The following is a 22,095-nucleotide window of genomic DNA, read 5'->3' as shown; positions in this document are numbered from 1 at the left end:
ATGCAACTTGAAGGCATCCTCATTACAAGCCTCGACCTAAGACGATGTGTTCGTGTTATGATACAATTATACAGCGCCAAGGGCAGACATTAGCCATATGGTAATATGGTAAAAATCAAATGCATGAAATTAGAGGTAGTGTAAGACTATTTCTACTCGTTTGGGGGTATACATTATTTAATTTTTTACAATGGTTTCACTATTGAAGTCATATCAAATAAAATATATTTTATAAAGCCCTTTTTACACCAGCAGTTCTCCCAAATTGCTTTACAGACACCCAGCCTAAACCCCAAAGAGCATGCAATGGACAGGCAGAAGCACAGTGGCTATCGTATGCCACTACCAACACTATGACTGTAGGCTATATTTGATTGACTGTATATTTAATGGTTTTCGGGTAATGTTAGCATCAGACATCAATCTACCGTCTGAAGGGACTTTGTAACCTACTTACCTGTCCCTAACCCTAGACCCCATTCTCGTCCTCATTGGTAACTGAATCTAAAGGTAAGTCACAATTATGTGAAAAATGTATTCCCAGTGTTGGTTGTCATCGACCAATAAAATGTGACTGTTTCAGTACAGGGGACATAATTGACTGTACTCAGAGCTGCGATTCAACCTATTTGATTTATGTGTCATTCGGCCAATTCAAAGAGACCTCATGAATCATTCAACATTCCAGAGATGACACCCGGAATGGCCCAATGGTAGGCCCCCGGGGGCGTTTCTTCCAGGCGTAACGTAACGGTAACGCAAGTCCTCCTCCAGTAGGAAAACATTATGGACGGTGAGTGTGGACGGTGTCAGGAAAAATAGCTTCTTGGAATTTTACGCCATGGTTGGAATACTTTGTTTTGTCTACATGTTTTGTTACAAGCACAAATCCATCTATCTGTCGTCTTGGAATTGAGTTATAGTAATCTTCACGTAGCTTCTCTTCTCACCTGGGAGGACGCTGAATCCTGTTAGCTGGCGGTCCGGATAACTATTTCCGCTCTGTTTTCCATGTTATGATGGCTGGGACCGCTGCAATGCTAGGTGATAATTAGCCAGATCGCCTTTTAGTTGAACAGTTTTAGTGGATATTTAAAGGTAAGTAGCTTTCACACATGTTAGCTACTCCTTTCAGTCCTAGCAAGCAGGTAAATAGCTAGATATGCTAGAAGCAGCAACATTGGAATTCCGATTGGTTCAGCGGTTAGCTTGCAGGCGAGCTAGCTAGCTAAGTGTGCAGTAAACCAGCCTCAGTTTTAAGTTTCAGCTAGTGCTTGCTGCAAGCTAGGCGAGTAGCATGTTATGGCTAGGTTTCACGTTCAAGTCCCATTTATTTAGCTATTGTCTATCTAATTAGCTACTTAGGTAGCTAAGATAACAAGCTAGCCGTAGTTAGATATCCATCATTGGCTGAAGCCTAGATTGAAACTAACGTTAGTTAACTACACCTGGAACTCTCTCCATTCTGTGTTCGTGTGGACCTACCCCAGGTTATCTATTCCTTTCCCTTAGCTAGAATATTCTAGCTATCTACTGTTCGCTACCTAGATATGTAACTCAAGTATTGTAACTCTAAACGTGACAGATAGTAACGTTAATCACTGATTGAGCGACATATGTACGTGGCCAGTTGTAGCGGACACCGGCAGTGGTGCCAGCTTGTCACTTAGAGATTTTCAATGGGACTCGGTGTTCTGGGAATCCGCCCACAGTGACGCCAGGGGATAGCCCTGTAACGGTACCTCAGGTTGCTCTCTCTGCTGGCTAATCCAGATTTTATATGACACTTTTCGCTAGTTATATTTATATTAGTCAAGAAGACTATTTTATTGCCTGGCAATAGTCATCATATGGATCATGACATTGTTTTGCTTTGCTAGGTGACAATGGAGCTAGTTATCTGGCCTTTTTTATATTGTTCTGCAAGGACAACGCACCATGGGTCCAGTATAGTTACTGTTCTGGACCAGATGGACCATGGGTCCAATACAGTTACTGTTCTGGACCAGATGGACCATGGGTCCAATACAGTTACTGTTCTGGACCAGATGGACCATGGGTCCAATACAGTTACTGCTCTGGACCAGATGGACCATGGGTCCAATACAGTTACTGCTCTGGACCAGATGGACCATGGGTCCAATACAGTTACTGCTCTGGACCAGATGGACCATGGGTCCAATACAGTTACTGCTCTGGACCAGATGGACCATGGGTCAAATACAGTTACTGTTCTGGACCAGATGGACCATGGGTCCAATACAGTTACTGTTCTGGACCAGACGGACCATGGGTCAAATACAGTTACTGTTCTGGGCCAGATGGACCATGGGTCCAATACAGTTACTGCTCTGGACCAGATGGACCATGGGTCCAATACAGTTACTGCTCTGGATCAGATGGACCATGGGTCCAATACAGTTACTGCTCTGGACCAGATGGACCATGGGTCCAATACAGTTACTGCTCTGGACCAGATGGACCATGGGTCCAATACAGTTACTGCTCTGGACCAGATGGACCATGGGTCCAATACAGTTACTGCTCTGGACCAGATGGACCATGGGTCCAATACAGTTACTGCTCTGGACCAGATGGACCATGGGTCCAATACAGTTACTGCTCTGGACCAGATGGACCATGGGTCCAATACAGTTACTGCTCTGGACCAGATGGACCATGGGTCCAATACAGTTACTGCTCTGGACCAGATGGACCATGGGTCCAGTATAGTTACTGCTCTGGACCAGATGGACCATGGGTCCAGTATAGTTACTGCTCTGGACCAGAGCAGTTAAATAAATGTTCAATATAAAAACATGGGTCCAATACAGTTACTGTTCTGGACCAGATGGACCATGGGTCCAATACAGTTACTGTTCTGGACCAGATGGACCATGGGTCCAATACAGTTACTGTTCTGGACCAGATGGACCATGGGTCCAATACAGTTACTGTTCTGGACCAGATGGACCATGGGTCCAATACAGTTACTGCTCTGGACCAGATGGACCATGGGTCCAATACAGTTACTGCTCTGGACCAGATGGACCATGGGTCCAATACAGTTACTGTTCTGGACCAGATGGACCATGGGTCCAATACAGTTACTGTTCTGGACCAGATGGACCATGGGTCCAATACAGTTACTGTTCTGGACCAGATGGACCATGGGTCCAATACAGTTACTGTTCTGGACCAGATGGACCATGGGTCCAATACAGTTACTGCTCTGGACCAGATGGACCATGGGTCCAGTATAGTTACTGCTCTGGACCAGATGGACCATGGGTCCAGTATAGTTACTGCTCTGGACCAGAGCAGTTAAATAAATGTTCAATATAAAAACATGGGTCCAATACATGATTCATCAGCTGATGATTAAAAAAATCTACCGATCTTCTAGATAAATTGTAATACCGGTAGTATAGTTTCAGTTTTAGGAGGTGTTGTGGTCTACCCCAAGGAATGTGGAGTGGAATGGCCAAAGGACGATCCGAGATCCACAAGCTATGATGACAGTCTTGCGACTCAGTTGTCGTCGTCCAAATAGAGGAGTCTTGCCAGAGCGGTCCAAGAACAGTTATTATCATGTGGATTTGCCCGTACTGTATCTATATCTTTTCACCTTTGTGTGTGTGGTGACATACAAGACACAGGTACTGCAGCATTTGGGGTGTGTACTTTGCAGCAGGCAGCCCCCCTGCGCTCCCCTACTCCCCCCTGCGTTCCCCTGCTCCCCCCTGCTCTCCCCTGCTCTCCCCTACTCCCCCATCCTCTCCCCTTCTCCCCCATCCTCTCCCCTTCTCCCCCATCCTCTCCCCTTCTCCCCTGCTCTCCCCTGCTCCCTCCTTCTCCCCTGCTCTCCCATGCTCCCTCCTTCTCCCATGCTCTCCCCTGCTCTCCCCTGCTCCCTTCTGCTCCCACATGCTCTCCCCTGCTCCCTCCTGCTCCCCCTTGCTCTCCCCTGCTCCCTCCTGCTCTCCCCTGCTCTCCCCTGCTCTCCCCTGCTCCCTCCTTCTCTCCTCCTTCTCCCCTACTCCCCCCTGCGTTCCCCTGCTCCCTCCTGCTCTCCCATGCTCCCTCCTGCTCTCCCTGATCCCCCTACTCCCCCCTGCGTTCCCCTACTCCCCCATGCGTTCCCCTACTCTCCCCTGCTCTCCCTCCAACGTTGCTTGTAACTCTGTTTCTTTCTCCTATTTAGGTTTTTCGAGACGGAGGATAAGGAATACCTGGTTTTGTATTGGAACGTTATTCTTCACTACATCTACCAGCATGCACAGCGTCAGATGTGACAGCCACAGCCGCAGAGATTCCACAAACCTTCAATGTGTTTTTTCTGGATGTTTTTGAAGGCATGTCGCAGCCACCGCGAGAGAAACCGCTGACTTTGGATTGTACCCCATTTTCTATTTTTCTGATCAAATATTAACTATGTGTCAACGCAGCAGCTTGGATTTGTTCGGATACATTTAAACTTTCAAGTGAGTGGGACGGAAGTCGACAAAAAGGAAACACCAGCACGGGACAAGTAAAACACAAAGGATCCTTTCCCCTAAAGAAATATCATGGCATCAGTGTGGAAAAGATTACAACGTGTGGGGAAACATGCATCCAAGTTTCAGTTCGTGGCTTCCTATCAGGAGTTGATGGTGGAATCCACCAAGAAGTGGTGAGTTGGGACATTGACCACACACACACACACACACACCACACACCACACACCACACACACACACACACCACACACCACACACCACACACAGGAACGGCTAGTCGTGAGTATTGTAGTGTTTAGGTAAGTAGATAGACAGTAGAGTTGGGACATAGCCTGCAGATATGTTTCAGTAGTAGCATGCCCCGAGCCACTGGCAGCCTAACGGGCCCCGAGCCACTGGCAGCCTAACGGGCCCCGAGCCACTGGCAGTCTGACGGGCCCCGAGCCACTGGCAGCCTGACGGGCCCCGAGCCACTGGCAGCCTGACGGGCCCCGAGCCACTGGCAGCCTGACGGGCCCCGAGCCACTGGCAGCCTGACGGGCCCCGAGCCACTGGCAGCCTGACGGGCCCCGAGCCACTGGCAGCCTGACGGGCCCCGAGCCACTGGCAGCCTGACGGGCCCCGAGCCACTGGCAGCCTGACGGGCCCCGAGCCACTGGCAGCCTGACGGGCCCCGAGCCACTGGCAGCCTGACGGGCCCCGAGCCACTGGCAGCCTGACGGGCCCCGAGCCACTGGCAGCCTGACGGGCCTGCCATCTGGGACAGATGTTAACGTGTTGGAGAATGGCATGACAAAAATGCCTGTCTTAGAGAGAGGAGATGGGAGGAGAGGGAATGGGAGGAGAGGTGGGTTACTGTCAGAAGCTACTGTCAGAACAGTTTATTGTGCTCTGAGGGGTGTGTGTTTGACTCCAGAAAGCCTCTCAGAGGGGTGTGTGTTTGACTCTCTTCTCTAGAAGCCTCTCAGAGGGGGGTGTGTTTGACTCTTCTCTAGAAAGCCTCTCAGAGGGGGGGGGTGTTTGACTCTCTTCTCCAGAAAGCCTCTCAGAGGGGGGGGGTGTTTGACTCTCTTCTCCAGAAAGCCTCTCAGAGGGGGGGGGTTTGACTCTTCTCCAGAAAGCCTCTCAGAGGGGTGTGTGTTTGATTCTCTTCTCCAGAAAGCCTCTGAGGGGGGTGTGTTTGACTCTTCTCTAGAAAGCCTGTCAGAGGGGTGTATTTGACTCTTCTCTAGAAAGCCTCTCAGAGGGGTGTGTTTGACTCTTCTCTAGAAAGCCTCTCAGAGGGGTGTGTTTGACTCTTCTCTAGAAAGCCTCTCAGAGGGGTGTATTTGACTCTTCTCTAGAAAGCCTCTCAGAGGGGTGTGTTTGACTCCAGAAAGCCTCTCAGAGGGTTGTGTTTGACTCTTCTCTAGAAAGCCTGTCAGAGGGGGGTGTGTTTGACTCTCTTCTCCAGAAAGCCTCTCAGAGGGGTGTGTGTGACTCTCTTCTCCAGAAAGCCTCCCAGATGGGGGTGTTTGACTCTTCTCTAGAAAGCCTCTCAGAGGGGTGTGTGTTTGACTCTCTTCTCCAGAAAGCCTCTCAGATGGGTGTGTTTGACTCCCTTCTCCAGAAAGCCTCTCAGAGGGGGGGGGGGGGGGGGGGGTGTTTGACTCTTCTCTAGAAAGCCTCTCAATGGGGGGGGGGGGGGGGGGGTGTTTGACTCTTCTCTAGAAAGCCTCTCAGAGGGGGAGGGGTGTTTGACTCTTCTCCAGAAAGCCTCTCAGAGGGGTGTGTGTGACTCCCTTCTCTAGAAAGCCTCTCAGACCTTGTATATAGCGTCGTTACTGTTATGTACATTTCTTGTGTTAGCTATTGATTGATAATTTTTTTTAAACTTTAGTATATTTAGTAAATATTTTAACTCTTTCTTGAACTGCATTGTTGGTTAAGGGCTTGTAAGTCAGCATTTCACGGTAAAGTCTACACCTGTTGTATTCGGTGCATGTGACTGATTTGATTTGCCTTCATCAGGGTATTCACTGTGAAGTCCCTGAGTCAGCCTTCAGAGGAAGTCCATCCAGAAATCTACTCTTCTGTTTACCACAGCATTTCCTGTCTCCTAAAGACACAACCTTTCTCTCAATGTAATGACTTTATTGGCATGGGAAACATATGTTAACATTACCAAAGCAAGTGAAGTAGATAATAAACAATAAAAATGTACAGTAAACATTACACACACGCTCTCTCTCGCTCTTTCTTTTCTCTCTGTCTCTCTCCCCCTCTCTCTTTTCTCTCTGTCTCTCTCCCCCTCTCTCTTTTCTCTCTGTCTCTCTCCCCCTCTCTCTCTTTTCTCTCTCTCTCTTGGTCATCTTTCAGTTTTTCCACAATGTATCTCTTGAACCGGGGCGTCTAATGTAACAGACCGGACGTGACCCGGGGCGTCTAATGTAACAGACCGGACGTGATCCGGGGCGTCTAATGTAACAGACCGGACGTGACCCGGGGCGTCTAATGTAACAGACCGGACGTGACCCGGGGCGTCTAATGTAACAGCCCGGTCGTGACCCGGGGCGTCTAATGTAACAGACCGGCTGTGACCCGGCCTGTCTAATGTAACAGACCGGCCGTGACCCGGCCTGTCTAATGTAACAGACCGGCCGTGACCCGGCCTGTATAATGTAACAGACCGGCCGTGACCCGGCCTGTATAATGTAACAGACCGGCCGTGACCCGGGGCGTCTAATGTAACAGACCGGCCGTGACCCGGGGCGTCTAATGTAACAGACCGGACGTGACCCGGGGCGTCTAATGTAACAGACCGGCTGTGACCCGGGGGGGTGTCTAATGTAACAGACCGGCCGTGATATATATATATATAATAACATATGATAATTTAATATAGGTCTCTTTACATCCTGCATCTGCAAGATAGCCGGTCTTGTTTTTGTCCTTTCCTCAGCCCTGCATCCCAAATGTCACCCTATTCCCTACATAGTGCACTACTTTAGACCAGAGCTCTAAGGCACCCTATTCCCTAAGTAGTGCACTACTTTAGACCAGAGCTCTAAGGCACCCTATTCCCTACGTAGTGCACTACTTTTGACCAGAGCTCTATGACGCGCAGCCCTGCTGACGAAATCAACTCACATGTTATTGGTCACATGCTTGGTAAACAACAGGTGGAGACTAACAGTGAAATGCTTCCTGACGGGTTATTTTACAGCAATGCAGAGTTAAATAATAGAAAAGTCATATGCAAGGGGTTCCCCGGCTCTGTAACACGGGGTTCCCCGGCTCTGTAACACGGGGTTCCCCGGCTCTGTAACACGGGGTTCCCCGGCTCTGTAACACGGGGTTCCCCGGCTCTGTAACACGGGGTTCCCCGGCTCTGTAACACGGGGTTCCCCGGCTCTGTAACACGGGGTCCCCCGGCTCTGTAACACGGGGTCCCCCGGCTCTGTAACACGGGGTCGCCCCGGCTCTGTCTGATCGTCAACGCACAGACTCTCAATCTCAAGCCCATTAACAGCTACCAGCTCTTTCTGTTTCACACACACACACACACACACACACACACACACACACACACACACACACACACACACACACACACACACACACACACACACACACAGACAGTCTCAGGGAGAGATTAGAGGGCTATGAGTGTTTGAGAAGTGAGTCTCCCACTGGACTTCTCTGCCACCTGTCAGTCTCTCTCACACAGGCAACATGTAGAGGCTACGTCATACTTCCATCAGGGAATGCTTATCTTTTATTGTGGGGGTTGCAAGCTGTTTATGGCTGTGACATTGTGTCTGTCTTATGGCTCGTGCCCCTAACAGCCATCTGTCTTTCAGCATGGGAGACGTGGCTAGGGCTTGGCAGTCATGACATTTTGTCAACCGGTGATTGTCAAGCAAACATCTGCCTGTCTCACAGTAATTGACCGATTTTAATGAACTTAAACACATTTAGCATTTTCTGTCTTCCACACAGCCAACAAGTTACTGATGCTGACCTTTGGAACACCTACACTGCTCAAAAAAATAAAGGGAACACTTAAACAACACAATGTAACTCCAAGTCAATCACACTTCTGTGAAATCAAACTGTTCACTTAGGAAGCAACACACTGATTGACAATAAATTTCACATGCTGTTGTGCAAATGGAATAGACAAAAGGTGGAAATTATAGGCAATTAGCAAGACACCCCTCCAAAACAGGAGTGATTCTGCAGGTGGTGACCACAGACCACTTCTCAGTTCCTATGCTTCCTGGCTGATGTTTTGGTCACTTTTGAATGCTGGCGGTGCTCTCACTCTAGTGGTAGCATGAGACGGAGTCTACAACCCACACAAGTGGCTCAGGTAGTACAGTTCATCCAGGATGGCACATCAATGCGAACTGTGGCAAAAAGGTTTGCTGTGTCTGTCAGCGTAGTGTCCAGAGCATGCAGGCGCTACCAGGAGACAGGCCAGTACATCAGGAGACGTGGAGGAGGCCGTAGGAGGGCAACAACCCAGCAGCAGGACCGCTACCTCCGCCTTAGTGCAAGGAGGTGCACTGCCAGAGCCCTGCAAAATGACCTCCAGCAGGCCACAAATGTGCATGTGTCTGCTCAAACGGTCAGACAAGATGTCATTATTTTATAGTATGAAGAATAGAATTGAACAAAGCTGAATAGAATAGAGAGGATGTTTTCTCCAATTGATTTGAGGAAGTGACACATGCGGTTATTCTGTGTTGAGCCGTTAACAAAGAAACAGGTCCTCCTATATGCTTCATTTAGAGTTATTAATGAAACTTTAGTTATTCTACAAACGTTGGGCTGTATGTTTTGATGTTTAATACATTCTAAGGCTGTATGATAAGACTTGAAAAAGTTTCATTAAAGGCGTGAGCTCTGATTTGTTTGTTGTGCAGGCCGCACACACTTCATCAGTCTCTCATTCACAATTTGACAAGCACTTCATAATATTCTCACCAGGCCTCGAATTTCCCAGCTGCATCCCCCTTGTGTGACCGTAATGCCCCCTAAAAAAAGCCATGCCTTTTGCGGCCAAAGTGTCCGTTGTGCCCTCGGGCTGAATATAATAATGATAATTCCCTTCTCCCGGCTGCCTGTCGCCGTGCTCCGAAGCATCTCTCACTCACATGGCGCTCTCAGATATCTCCATTTTTATTAGCCAACGCTAGTCATGTGATCGTGTCCTTCTCAAAGGCCTCTCAGCTCTGAGGTAGGCTGCAGGTGAAGACGGAACGCTACTGCAGATGTTAGAACTGTCCACATTTTACTTTTCATCAGCCAGTAAGACGAGTCGTCCTAACGACCAGCAGAAGCACTGGACTCTGTCAATCTACTATCCCACATAGTACAAAAGTTGACCTATTCAATTGGTCAACTTCTCTTTCTGTGCGAAAAATAAATATTCCTAGCATAGTCTGGGACAGTTGTGGGATGTGATAGATCCCACATTAATACAACCACTCACACCAATTTTTTTTTTTTTAAAGCAATGAGGCCAATGCAAAAGATCAGAACATTTTTGCTTAAAATGTTGATAAACTATTAGGGTATTTCTACGGCAGTAGGCTATAAGCGCAGCAATGCGTACACGGCAGTAGGCTATAAGCGCTGCAATGTTTACACGGCAGTAGGCTGTAAGCGCAGCAATGCGTACACGGCAGTTGGCTGTAAGCGCAGCAATGAGTACACGGCAGTAGGCTATAAGCGCAGCAATGCGTACACGGCAGTAGGCTATAAGCGCAGAAATGCGTACACGGCAGTAGGCTATAAGCGCTGCAATGTTTACACGGCAGTAGGCTATACGCGCAGCAATGCGTACACGGCAGTAGGCTATAAGCGCAGCAATGCGTACACGGCAGTAGGCTGTAAGCGCAGCAATGCGTACACGGCAGTAGGCTATAAGCGCAGCAATGCGTACACGGCAGTAGTCTATAAGAGCAGCAATACGTACACGGCAGTAAGCTATAAGAGCAGCAATGCGTACACGGCAGTAGGCTATAAGCGAAGCAATGCGTACACGGCAGTAGGCTATAAGCGCAGCAATGCGTACACGGCAGTAGGCTATAAGCGCAGCAATGCGTACACGGCAGTAGGCTATAAGCGCAGCAATGCGTACACGGCAGTAGTCTATAAGAGCAGCAATACGTACACGGCAGTAGGCTGTAAGCGCAGCAATGCGTACACGGCAGTAGTCTATAAGAGCAGCAATACGTACACGGCAGTAGGCTATAAGCGCAGCAATGCGTACACGGCAGTAGGCTATAAGCGCAGCAATGCGTACACGGCAGTAGGCTATAAGCGCAGCAATGCGTACACGGCAGTAGGCTATAAGAGCAGCAATACGTACACGGCAGTAGGCTATAAGCGCAGCAATGTTTACACGGCAGTAGGCTATAAGCGCAGCAATGCGTACACGGCAGTAAGCTATAAGCGCAGCAATGTTTACACGGCAGTAGGCTATAAGCGCAGCAATGCGTACACGGCAGTAGGCTATAAGCGCAGCAATGCGTACACGGCAGTAGGCTATAAGCGCTGCAATGTTTACACGGCAGTAGGCTATAAGCGCAGCAATGCGTACACGGCAGTAGGCTATAAGCGCAATTAACGGGAAAACACTGTTCTCAAAAGTGACCGCAAATACGATTTAAGTATGTAATGCTTTTATTATAAAGGTGCATTTTATGGTGAAAATTATCTTCCCCGGTTGTAAAACGGATTGATGTTCTTAATTTTATTAAGTTATTTGGCCACTTTAGTTGTGATACAAACCGTATCAAACATCTAGGCCTATGGGATAGGCTACATGAGGTGTGCGACTATGATTTGAAAAAGTCACAAAAATAAGATATGATTTGTTTCTTGCCTTACTGCACAAGTGATCGTACGCCATTCACAAGTGATCATACGCCATTCACAAGTGATCGTACGCCATTCACAAGTGATCGTACGCCATTCACAAGTGATCGTACGCCATTCACAAGTGATCATACGCCATTTACAAGTGATCATACGCCATTCACAAGTGATCATACGCCATTCACAAGTGATCATACGCCATTCACAAGTGATCATACGCCATTCACAAGTGATCATACGCCATTCACAAGTGATCATACGCCATTCACAAGTGATCATACGCCATTCACAAGTGATCATACGCCATTCACAAGTGATCATACGCCATTCACAAGTGATCATACGCCATTTACAAGTGATCATACGCCATTCACAAGTGATCATACGCCATTCACAAGTGATCATACGCCATTCACAAGTGATCATACGCCATTCACAAGTGATCATACGCCATTCACAAGTGATCATACGCCATTCACAAGTGATCATACGCCATTCACAAGTGATCATACGCCATTCACAAGCGATCATACGCCATTTACAAGCGATCATACGCCATTCACAAGCGATCATACGCCATTCACAAGTGATCATACGCCATTCACAAGTGATCATACGCCATTTACAAGTGATCATACGCCATTCACAAGTGATCATACGCCATTCACAAGTGATCATACGCCATTCACAAGTGATCATACGCCATTCACAAGTGATCATACGCCATTCACAAGTGATCATACGCCATTTACAAGTGATCATACGCCATTCACAAGTGATCATACGCCATTCACAAGTGATCATACGCCATTCACAAGTGATCATACGCCATTTACAAGTGATCATACGCCATTCACAAGTGATCATACGCCATTTACAAGTGATCATACGCCATTCACAAGTGATCATACGCCATTCACAAGTGATCGTACGCCATTTACAAGTGATCGTACGCCATTTACAAGTGATCGTACGCCATTCACAAGTGATCGTACGCCATTTACAAGTGATCGTACGCCATTCACAAGTGATCGTACGCCATTCACAAGTGATCATACGCCATTTACAAGTGATCATACGCCATTTACAAGTGATCATACGCCATTCACAAGTGATCATACGCCATTTACAAGTGATCATACGCCATTCACAAGTGATCATACGCCATTCACAAGTGATCATACGCCATTTACAAGTGATCATACGCCATTTACAAGTGATCATACGCCATTCACAAGTGATCATACGCCATTCACAAGTGATCATACGCCATTTACAAGTGATCGTACGCCATTCACAAGTGATCGTACGCCATTCACAAGTGATCGTACGCCATTCACAAGTGATCGTACGCCATTCACAAGTGATCGTACGCCATTTACAAGTGATCGTACGCCATTTACAAGTGATCGTACGCCATTCACAAGTGATCGTACGCCATTTACAAGTGATCGTACGCCATTCACAAGTGATCATACGCCATTTACAAGTGATCGTACGCCATTCACAAGTGATCGTACGTTGCTGTCTCTCTCTCTCTCTCTCTTCACGGGTCCAAAAAGTTGAACCCGTTCTGAAATAGACCTGGGACTTTCCCACCCTGTGTGCTTACTGTGAGCGAGTGACATGGGGAGGAGGGATGAGAGACACCAATCAACCAAGTTGACTCGTACTATAGTAGACTAATAGCTAGCATAGCTACGTTATTTATCATCAAATATGATGACGTAGTACCTGCAGGGAGAAGCTAGTTAAGCTAGCTAGCTAGGCTAATTATCATCCAATATGATTACGTAGTACCTGTCTTGACTGCATCAAACAGGGAGAAGCTAGTTAAGCTAGCTAGCTAGGCTAATTATCATCCAATATGATGACGTTAGTACCTGTCTTGACTGCATCAAACAGGGAGAAGCTATTTAAGCTAGCTAGCTAGGCTAATTATCATCCAATATGATGACGTAGTACCTGTCTTGACTGCATCAAACAGGGAGAAGCTAGTTAAGCTAGCTAGCTAGGCTAATTATCATCCAATATGATTACGTAGTACCTGTCTTGACTGCATCAAACAGGGAGAAGCTAGTTAAGCTAGTTAGCTAGGCTAATTATCATCCAATATGATGACGCAGGACCTGTCTTGACTGCATCAAACTGGGAGAAGCTAGTTAAGCTAGCTAGCTAGGCTAATTATCATCCAATATGATGACGTAGTACCTGTCTTGACTGCATCAAACAGGGAGAAGCTAGTTAAGCTAGTTAGCTAGGCTAATTATCATCCAATATGATGACGTAGTACCTGTCTTGACTGCATCAAACAGGGAGAAGCTAGTTAAGCTAGCTAGCTAGGCTAACTGAGGCTGCAGGCACTTTCTCTTCCTACAAACAACAACTCCATTCAGAATATAATGTAGCAGCCTATCTGTTGGCTCTGGGTCGTTGTAGCCTGTCCTTCTCCTTCTCCTTTAACTTTTAATTCCATCTTCCATTGATTAGATATCTCCTGACTTTTGTCACACGGAGGCTCTATGACTGTAGCCTATTGCCGCTTTGACGACTTCTGATTGGCTAACAACAACAAGCTACACGCGCCACTCTCGTGAAAAGCAAAGATCAGCAGTATAAATTATCAACTGTCTCTGTGTCTCTACCGCAGCAGTCGCATTCAGATCTGTACGGGCCCTTCTGTACAACTCCGTTAAAATTACACCGAGATCCGTGACAATCAGATCCGACCTGGACCTGTGACATTATGTAGCATTCTGGATCCGGACCTGCTCGGGTGGATCAATGCTCTCCATCTCTCTCTCTCTCTGTGTCTCCATCTCTCTCTCTCTCTCTGTGTCTCCATCTCTCTCTCTCTCTGTGTGTCTCCATCTCTCTCTCTCTCTCTCTCTCTCCTCTCTCTCTCTCTGTGTTTCCATCTCTCTCTCTCTCTCTCTGTGTTTCCATCTCTCTCTCTCTCTCTCTCTCTCTCTCTCTGTGTCTCCATCTCTCTCTCTCTCTCTCTCCTCTCTCTGTGTGTCTCCATCTCCTCTCTCTCTCTCTGTGTGTCTCCATCTCCTCTCTCTCTCTGTGTGTCTCCATCTCCTCTCTCTCTATCTCCTCACTCTCTCTCTGTCTCTCTCCATCTCCTCTCAATTCAATTCAATTCAATTGACTTTATTGACATGGCAAGTTCATTATTACTTACATTGTCAAAGTATACATATCGAAAAGTAAAAATCAAATATATATGTATATATATACAAAATATATATATATTTATATATAAATAAATGGTGGGACCAACAGTAATAATAATAGTAGTAGTGGACATGGGATTACCATTAACAACAACTACAACAACAATATTAATCAGAACAACAATACATTAAAGCAATGGTAGTAGACCAGTGTCAGCATGACTTGAGAAGACATATGACCTGGAAGTAGACCAGTGTCAACATGACTTGAGAAGACACATGACCTGGTAGTAGACCAGTGTCAACATGACTGAGAAGACATATGACCTGGTATGAAAGACAAAACAAAACTAAGCTAAATGGGAAATATTATCAACATTACTTTGCATTTTTCAGGCTGTGGCAGGAGGACACATATTTGGCTGCCAAAACTGCACATTTTGGCTTTTCACCCAATAAATATTTGATTTTTTCTTCATCTTTTATAGTTTCAAATTCTTTGTGTTGAGTTATAATTTTGGGAAAGAAATATGCTCTTAGGTCTGAGTATTTGTCACAGTGTAGTAGGAAATGCACCTCTGTCTCTACCTCTCCCCTGGAGCAGAGTGAGCACAGCCTGTCCTCTCTGGGCAGCCAGGTTTGTCTGTGACGACCGGTCTCTATAGCCAGACTGTGCTCACTGAGTCTGTACCTAGTCAATGTTTTCCTCAGTTTTCTATCAGTCACAGTGGTCAGATAGTCTGCCACCATGTACTGTCTGTTTAGAGCCAAATAGCATTGAAGTTTACTTTGATTTTTTGTGGTGTCTTTCCAATAGGTTATATATTTTTCTTTTTGTTTTGTGATGATTTGGTTGGGCCAGATTTTCTGAGGGCTGTCCCGAGGCTCTATGGGGTTGGTTTGGGTTGGTGAACTGAGCCTCAGAACCAGCTGGCTGAGGGGACTCTTCTCTGGTTTCATCTCTTGACATTGTAGAGCTGTGTGATGGAATGTTTTAGGGTCACTTGTTTTTAGATGGTTGTAAAATTTGATGGCTCTTTTTTCTATTCGAATGAGGGGGTTTTGCCCCAATTCTGCCCTACATGCGTTATTTGGAGTTTTTCTTTGTACTTGCAATACAGTCTTGCAAAACTCTGCATGCAATATTTCAGTTGGATGTTTGTCCCATTTAGTAAATTCATTATTAGAGAGTGGACCCCATACTTCACTGCCATATAGAGCAATTGGTTCTATAACTGATTGAAAAATTTTGAGCCAGATTCTAATTGGAATTTCAATTTTGATGTTCCTTTTAATGGCATAGAATGCTCTTCTTGCTTTGTCTCTCAGCTCATTCACAGCCATGTGAAAGCTACCTGTGTTGCTCATATTTAGTCCTAGATATGTGTCGTTTTTGGTGTGTTCTAATAGGACTGTGTCCAAATAGAATTTATATTTGTCATCCTTATTTCCGGACCTTTTTTGGAATATCATTATATTTGTTTTTTTTTAGATTAACGGTCAGAGCCCAGGTCTGACAGAACCTGTGAAGACGATCTAGGTGCTGCTGTAACCCCTCTTTAGTGGGAGACAGCAGCACCAGGCCATCTGCGTACAGCAGACACTTGATTTCAGTGTTGTGTAGGGTGATACCAGGTGCTGCTGATTCTTCTAATGTTTTTGCCAATTCATTAATGTAGATGTTAAATAATGTTGGACTTATTGGGCAGCCCTGTTTCACTCCCTGCCCCTGAGAGAAGAAGTCTGTTTGCTTGTTGCCAATTTTAACCGCACATTTGTTTTTAGTGTACATTGATTTAATAAAATCATATGTTTTCCCTCCAATACAACTTTCTATTAGTTTATAAAAAAGACCTTCGTGCCAAATTGAATCAAATGCTTTCTTGAAATCTACAAAACACGAGTAGATTTTGCCTTTGTTTTGGTTAACTTGTTTATCAATTAGAGTGTGGAGGGTGTAAATGTGGTCTGTTGTACGATAATTTTTTAGAAATCCAATCTGGCTTCTGCTCAGGACGTTGTGTTCGTCAAGGAAATGATGTAGTCTGCTATTTATAATACTGCAGAGAATTTTCCCCAAGTTGCTGTTAACGCAAATTCCTCTGTAATTATTTGGGTCAAATTTGTCTCCATTTTTATAGATTGGTGTGATCAATCCCTGGTTCCAAATATCGGGGAAAATACCTGCAGTGAGGATAATGTTGAAGAGTTTGAGTATAGCCAATTTGAATTTGTGGTCTGTATATTTGATCATTTCATTTAAAATACCATCAGCACCACAGGCCTTTTTGGGTTGGAGATTGCATAGTTTTTCCAATAATTCTTCTTCTGTAATTGGGATATCCACCTCTCTCTCTCTGTGTCTCTCTCTGTCTCTCTCTCTCTCCTCTCTCCCTGTTTCTCTCCATCTCCTCTCTCTCTGTGTCTCTCTCTGTCTCTCTGTCTCTCTCTCTCTCTCTCTCTCTCTGTGTCTCTCTCTCTCTGTCGTAGTTGTCAGTAAGCTGTAGGCTGTTTTCTGAGTGTTTATCTTACTGTGGATGACCTGGAGGTTACATTATACTGGCTCCACTGCACAGGAGGTTGGTGGCACCTTAAATGGGGGAGGACGAGCTCGTCTTAATAACCCGTCCAAAGAGTAGAAAGATTACAGGATATGATGCCCGTCTCCTTATTAATTCAGCCACTTCTCTAACTAGCATGTTAAATCAAATACACCTCTGTTGACTGGTGCAACTGTCCTGGGGAACTACGCTTCATAATATACACCGAACTAAAATATAAACGCAACAGTTTCAAAGATTTTATGTTAAAGTTCGTATGAGGAAATCAGTCAATGTAAATGAATTCATTAGGCTCTAATCTATAGATTTCACATGACTGGGAATACAGATATGCATCAGATACACAGATACCTTTACAAAAAAGGTAGGGACGTGGATCAGAACCAGTCAGTATCTGATGTGACCATTTGCCCCATGCAGCGCGACACATCTCCTTCACATAGAGTTGATCAGGCTGTTGATTGTGGCCTGTGGAATGTTGTCTCACTCCTCTTCAATGGCTGTGCAAAGTTGCTGGATATTGGCGGGAACTGGAACACGCTGTCGTACCCGTCAATCCAGAGCATCCCAAACATGCTCAGTGGGTGGAATGTCTGGTGAGTATGCAGGCCATGGAAGAACTGGGACATGTTCAGCTTACAGAAATTGTGTCCAGATCCTTGCGTCATGGGACCCTGCATTATCATGCTGACACATGAGATGATGGCGGTGGATGAATGGCACGACAATGGGCCTCAGGATCTCATCACGGTATCTCTGTGCATTCAAAGTGACATCCATAAAATGCAATTATGTTCGTTGTCCGTAGCTTACGCCTGCCCAAACTATAACCCCCCGCCTCAATGGGGAACTCTGTTCAGAACATTGACATCAGCAAACTGCTCGCCATATACGCTGTCTGCTATCTGCCCGGTATAGTTGAAACCGGGATTCATCCGTGAAGAGCACACTTGTCCAGCGTACCAGTGGCCATCGAAGTTGAGCATTTGCACACTGAAGTCGGTTACGACGCCGAACTCCGGTCAGGTCAAGACCCTGGTGAGGATGACGAGCAGATGAGCTTCCCTGAGAAGGTTTCTGACAGTTTTGTAGAAATTCTTCAGTTGTCTCTCTACAGACTGCCAGTCTACTGGTCTCTACAGACTGCCAGTCTCTACTGGTCTCTCTACAGACTGCCAGGTCTACTGGTCTCTCTACAGACTGCCAGTCTCTACTGGTCTCTCTACAGACTGCCAGTCTCTACTGGTCTCTCTACAGACTGCCAGTCTCTACTGGTCTCTCTACAGACTGCCAGTCTCTACTGGTCTCTCTACAGACTGCCAGTCTACTGGTCTCTACAGACTGCCAGCCTCTACTGGTCTCTCTACAGACTGCCAGGTCTACTGGTCTCTCTACAGACTGCCAGTCTCTACTGGTCTCTCTACAGACTGCCAGTCTCTACTGGTCTCTCTACAGACTGCCAGTCTCTACTGGTCTCTCTACAGACTGCCAGTCTCTACTGGTCTCTCTACAGACTGCCAGTCTCTACTGGTCTCTCTACAGACTGCCAGTCTCTACTGGTCTCTCTACAGACTGCCAGTCTCTACTGGTCTCTCTACAGACTGCCAGTCTCTACTGGTCTCTCTACAGACTGCCAGTCTACTGGTCTCTCTACAGACTGCCAGTCTACTGGTCTCTCTACAGACTGCCAGTCTCTACTGGTCTCTCTACAGACTGCCAGTCTCTACTGGTCTCTCTACAGACTGCCAGTCTCTACTGGTCTCTCTACAGACTGCCAGTCTCTACTGGTCTCTCTACAGACTGCCAGTCTCTACTGGTCTCTCTACAGACTGCCAGTCTCTACTGGTCTCTCTACAGACTGCCAGTCTCTACTGGTCTCTCTACAGACTGCCAGTCTCTACTGGTCTCTCTACAGACTGCCAGTCTCTACTGGTCTCTCTACAGACTGCCAGTCTCTACTGGTCTCTCTACAGACTGCCAGTCTCTACTGGTCTCTCTACAGACTGCCAGTCTCTACTGGTCTCTCTACAGACTGTCAGTCTCTACTAGGTCTCTCTACAGACTGCCAGTCTCTACTAGGTCTCTCTACAGACTGCCAGTCTGAAGCTCTGCTGTGCCAGAATGGCGCCAATAAAATACGTTTTTTATAGCTGAAGCTCAATAAAAGAGACATTTCCATGACAGAAGCCAGAGAGCCAGTCAGTGGGAGGAGGAGAGGAAGAGACTCAGCAGAAACCATAGTGTCTGTCTCTCTCTCTCTCAACTTCAATTCACTTCAAGGGCTTTATTGGCATGGGAATCATACACTACCTTTCAAAAGTTTGGGGTCACTCAGAAATGTCCTTGTTTTTGAAAGAAAAGCCAAAAAAAATGGCCATTAAAATAACATCAAATTGATCCGAAATACAGTGTAGACATTGTTAATGTTGTGAATGATTATTATAGCTGGAAACGGCTGATTTAATGGAATATCTACATAGGCGTACAGAGGCCCATTATCAGCAACCATCACTCCTGTGTTCCAATGACACGTTGTGTTAACTAATCCAAGTTTATCATTTTAAAAGGCTAATTGAGCATTAGAAAACCCTTTTGCAATTATGTTGGCACAGCTGAAAACTGTTGTTCTGATTAAAGAAGCAATGAAACTGGCCTTCTTTAGACTATTTGAGTATCTGGAGCATCAGCATTTGTGGATTAGATTACAGGCTCAAAATGGCCAGAAACAAAGAACTTTCTTCTGAAACTCGTCAGTCTATTCTTGTCTGAGAAATGAAGAATATTCCATGCGAGAAATTGCCAAGAAACTGAAGATCTCGTACAACGCTGTGTACTACTCCCTTCACAGAACAGAGCAAACTGGCTCTAACCAGAATAGAAAGAGGAGTGGGAGGCCCCGGTGCACAACCTGAGCAAGAGGACAATTACATTAGAGTGTCTAGTTTGAGAAACAGACGCCTCACAAGTCCTCAACTGGCAGCTTCATTAAATAGTATCCGCAAAACACCAGTCTCATTGTCAACAGTGAAGGGGCGACTCCGGGATGCTGGCCTTCTAGGCAGAGTTGCAAAGAAAAAGCCATATCTCAGACTGGCCAATAAAATGAAAAGATTAAGATGGGCAAAAGAACACAGACACTGGACAGAGCAACTCTTTCTAGAAGGATCTTCACTGTTGACGTTGAGACTGGTGTTTTGCAGTAGGGATTCTTCAATTAAGGAATTGTTGTCACTCAACGAGTGGAGACTCATTTTCATGCATTCTTTTTTTCATTTAAAAATACTGCATCAAATCTAATTTTATTGGTCACATACATATTTAACAGATGTTATTGCAGGTGTAGCGAAATGATTGTAAAGATCTCTTGGACAAAAATGTTAATTCATGACAGATTTCTTGAGTTAGATCAATTCTATTTTGAGGAAGTGTATACTGGCTACGGCATCTCAAAATGGACAAACAGTACTATTGGTGCTTTTCATGCGATGGTCTTCTAATGGAGTATGAGAGAAAGTGATCTAGAAATCAAGCGATCGTAGTTGGATGGTCAGAGGATGAATGGTGAGAATTGTACACTGTGTACGGTACAGCCTGGGGGCCGGACATGACATCTCTCTCATATATGACATGCCTTCTGTGTCGTGACAATAGCTTCTCTGTGTGGGGCCTCCGCTTGCAGTCGCCCTTTTCTCCTCTTTCTCTCTCTGTTTACTCTCTTTTCATTTCTCCCTCGGTCTGTTCTCTCTGTCTCCCTAGACTCCTCCTGAGGCATGACCCCACACACACACCCATCATACCTGTTCATTGGCTCGTTTAAAGTAGGCTGGTATATGGTATTACCGGAAGGGACACTCTTTGTGTTTTTGCACAAAACAATTTAGGCGGGGGTGCCTGAACCCCAAAATGTTATAAATATACAGTACCAGTCGACGGTTTGGACACACCTACTCATTCAAGGGTTTTTCTTTATTTTTACATCGTAGAATAATAGTGAAGACATCAAAACTATGAAACAACACATTTCTCCTTCTGGAGCGTAATGGATAATACAGACTATATCAGTCTACAGAGACTAGCTCAGGGCTCATCATTCATTTATACTGCAACTGTTGAATCTGACGTGTCTGTTGTACTGTGTTGAATTGTGGGAGTGTGTTTGACTGTGTTCAGGGGAGTGTGTTTGACTGTGTTCAGGGGAGTGCGTTTGGTTGTATTCAGGGGAGTGTGTTTGGTTGTATTCAGGGGAGTGCGTTTGGTTGTGGTCAGGGGAGTGCGTTTGGTTGTGTTCAGGGGAGTGTGTTTGGTTGTGTTCAGGGGAGTGTGTTTGGTTGTGTTCAGGGGAGTGCGTTTGGTTGTGTTCAGGGGAGTGCGTTTGGTTGTGTTCAGGGGAGTGCGTTTGGTTGTGTTCAGGGGAGTGCGTTTGGTTGTGTTCAGGGGAGTGTGTTTGGTTGTGTTCAGGGGAGTGCGTTTGACTGTATTCAGGGGAGTGCGTTTGGTTGTGTTCAGGGGAGTGCGTTTGGTTGTGTTCAGGGGAGTGCGTTTGGTTGTGTTCAGGGGAGTGTGTTTGGTTGTGTTCAGGGGAGTGTGTTTGGTTGTGTTCAGGGGAGTGTGTTTGGTTGTGTTCAGGGGAGTGCGTTTGGTTGTGTTCAGGGGAGTGTGTTTGACTGTGTTCAGGGGAGTGCGTTTGGTTGTGGTCAGGGGAGTGTGTTTGGTTGTGTTCAGGGGAGTGTGTTTGGTTGTGTTCAGGGGAGTGTGTTTGGTTGTGTTCAGGGGAGTGCGTTTGGTTGTGTTCAGGGGAGTGCGTTTGGTTGTGTTCAGGGGAGTGCGTTTGGTTGTGTTCAGGGGAGTGCGTTTGGTTGTGTTCAGGGGAGTGCGTTTGGTTGTGTTCAGGGGAGTGCATTTGGTTGTATTCAGGGGAGTGTGTTTGGTTGTGTTCAGGGGAGTGTGTTTGGTTGTGTTCAGGGGAGTGTGTTTGGTTGTGTTCAGG

The 22,095-nt window shown here is 46.2% G+C and overlaps 1 protein-coding gene across 2 annotated transcripts in view; it reads left to right on the top strand.

The window, feature by feature from the left end:
* Window positions 1–760: 760 nt before the first annotated feature.
* Window positions 761–22,095, top strand: part of LOC129864936 (EH domain-binding protein 1-like) — a 223,840-nt gene continuing 202,505 nt past the window's right edge. For both annotated transcript variants that reach the window (XM_055937283.1, XM_055937277.1), the window contains exons 1-2: window positions 761–1,098; window positions 4,205–4,672. In XM_055937283.1, the coding sequence (XP_055793258.1) occupies window positions 4,569–4,672 (104 nt within the window). In that variant the 5' untranslated portion in view covers window positions 761–1,098; window positions 4,205–4,568. The remainder of the gene's footprint in view (window positions 1,099–4,204; window positions 4,673–22,095) is intronic.

This window comes from Salvelinus fontinalis, chromosome 1, assembly GCF_029448725.1.
Source record: "Salvelinus fontinalis isolate EN_2023a chromosome 1, ASM2944872v1, whole genome shotgun sequence".
Classification (NCBI taxonomy): domain Eukaryota; kingdom Metazoa; phylum Chordata; class Actinopteri; order Salmoniformes; family Salmonidae; genus Salvelinus; species Salvelinus fontinalis.
Note: the sequence above shows the minus strand (reverse complement) of the source record. Positions and strands in the feature narration are given on the sequence as shown.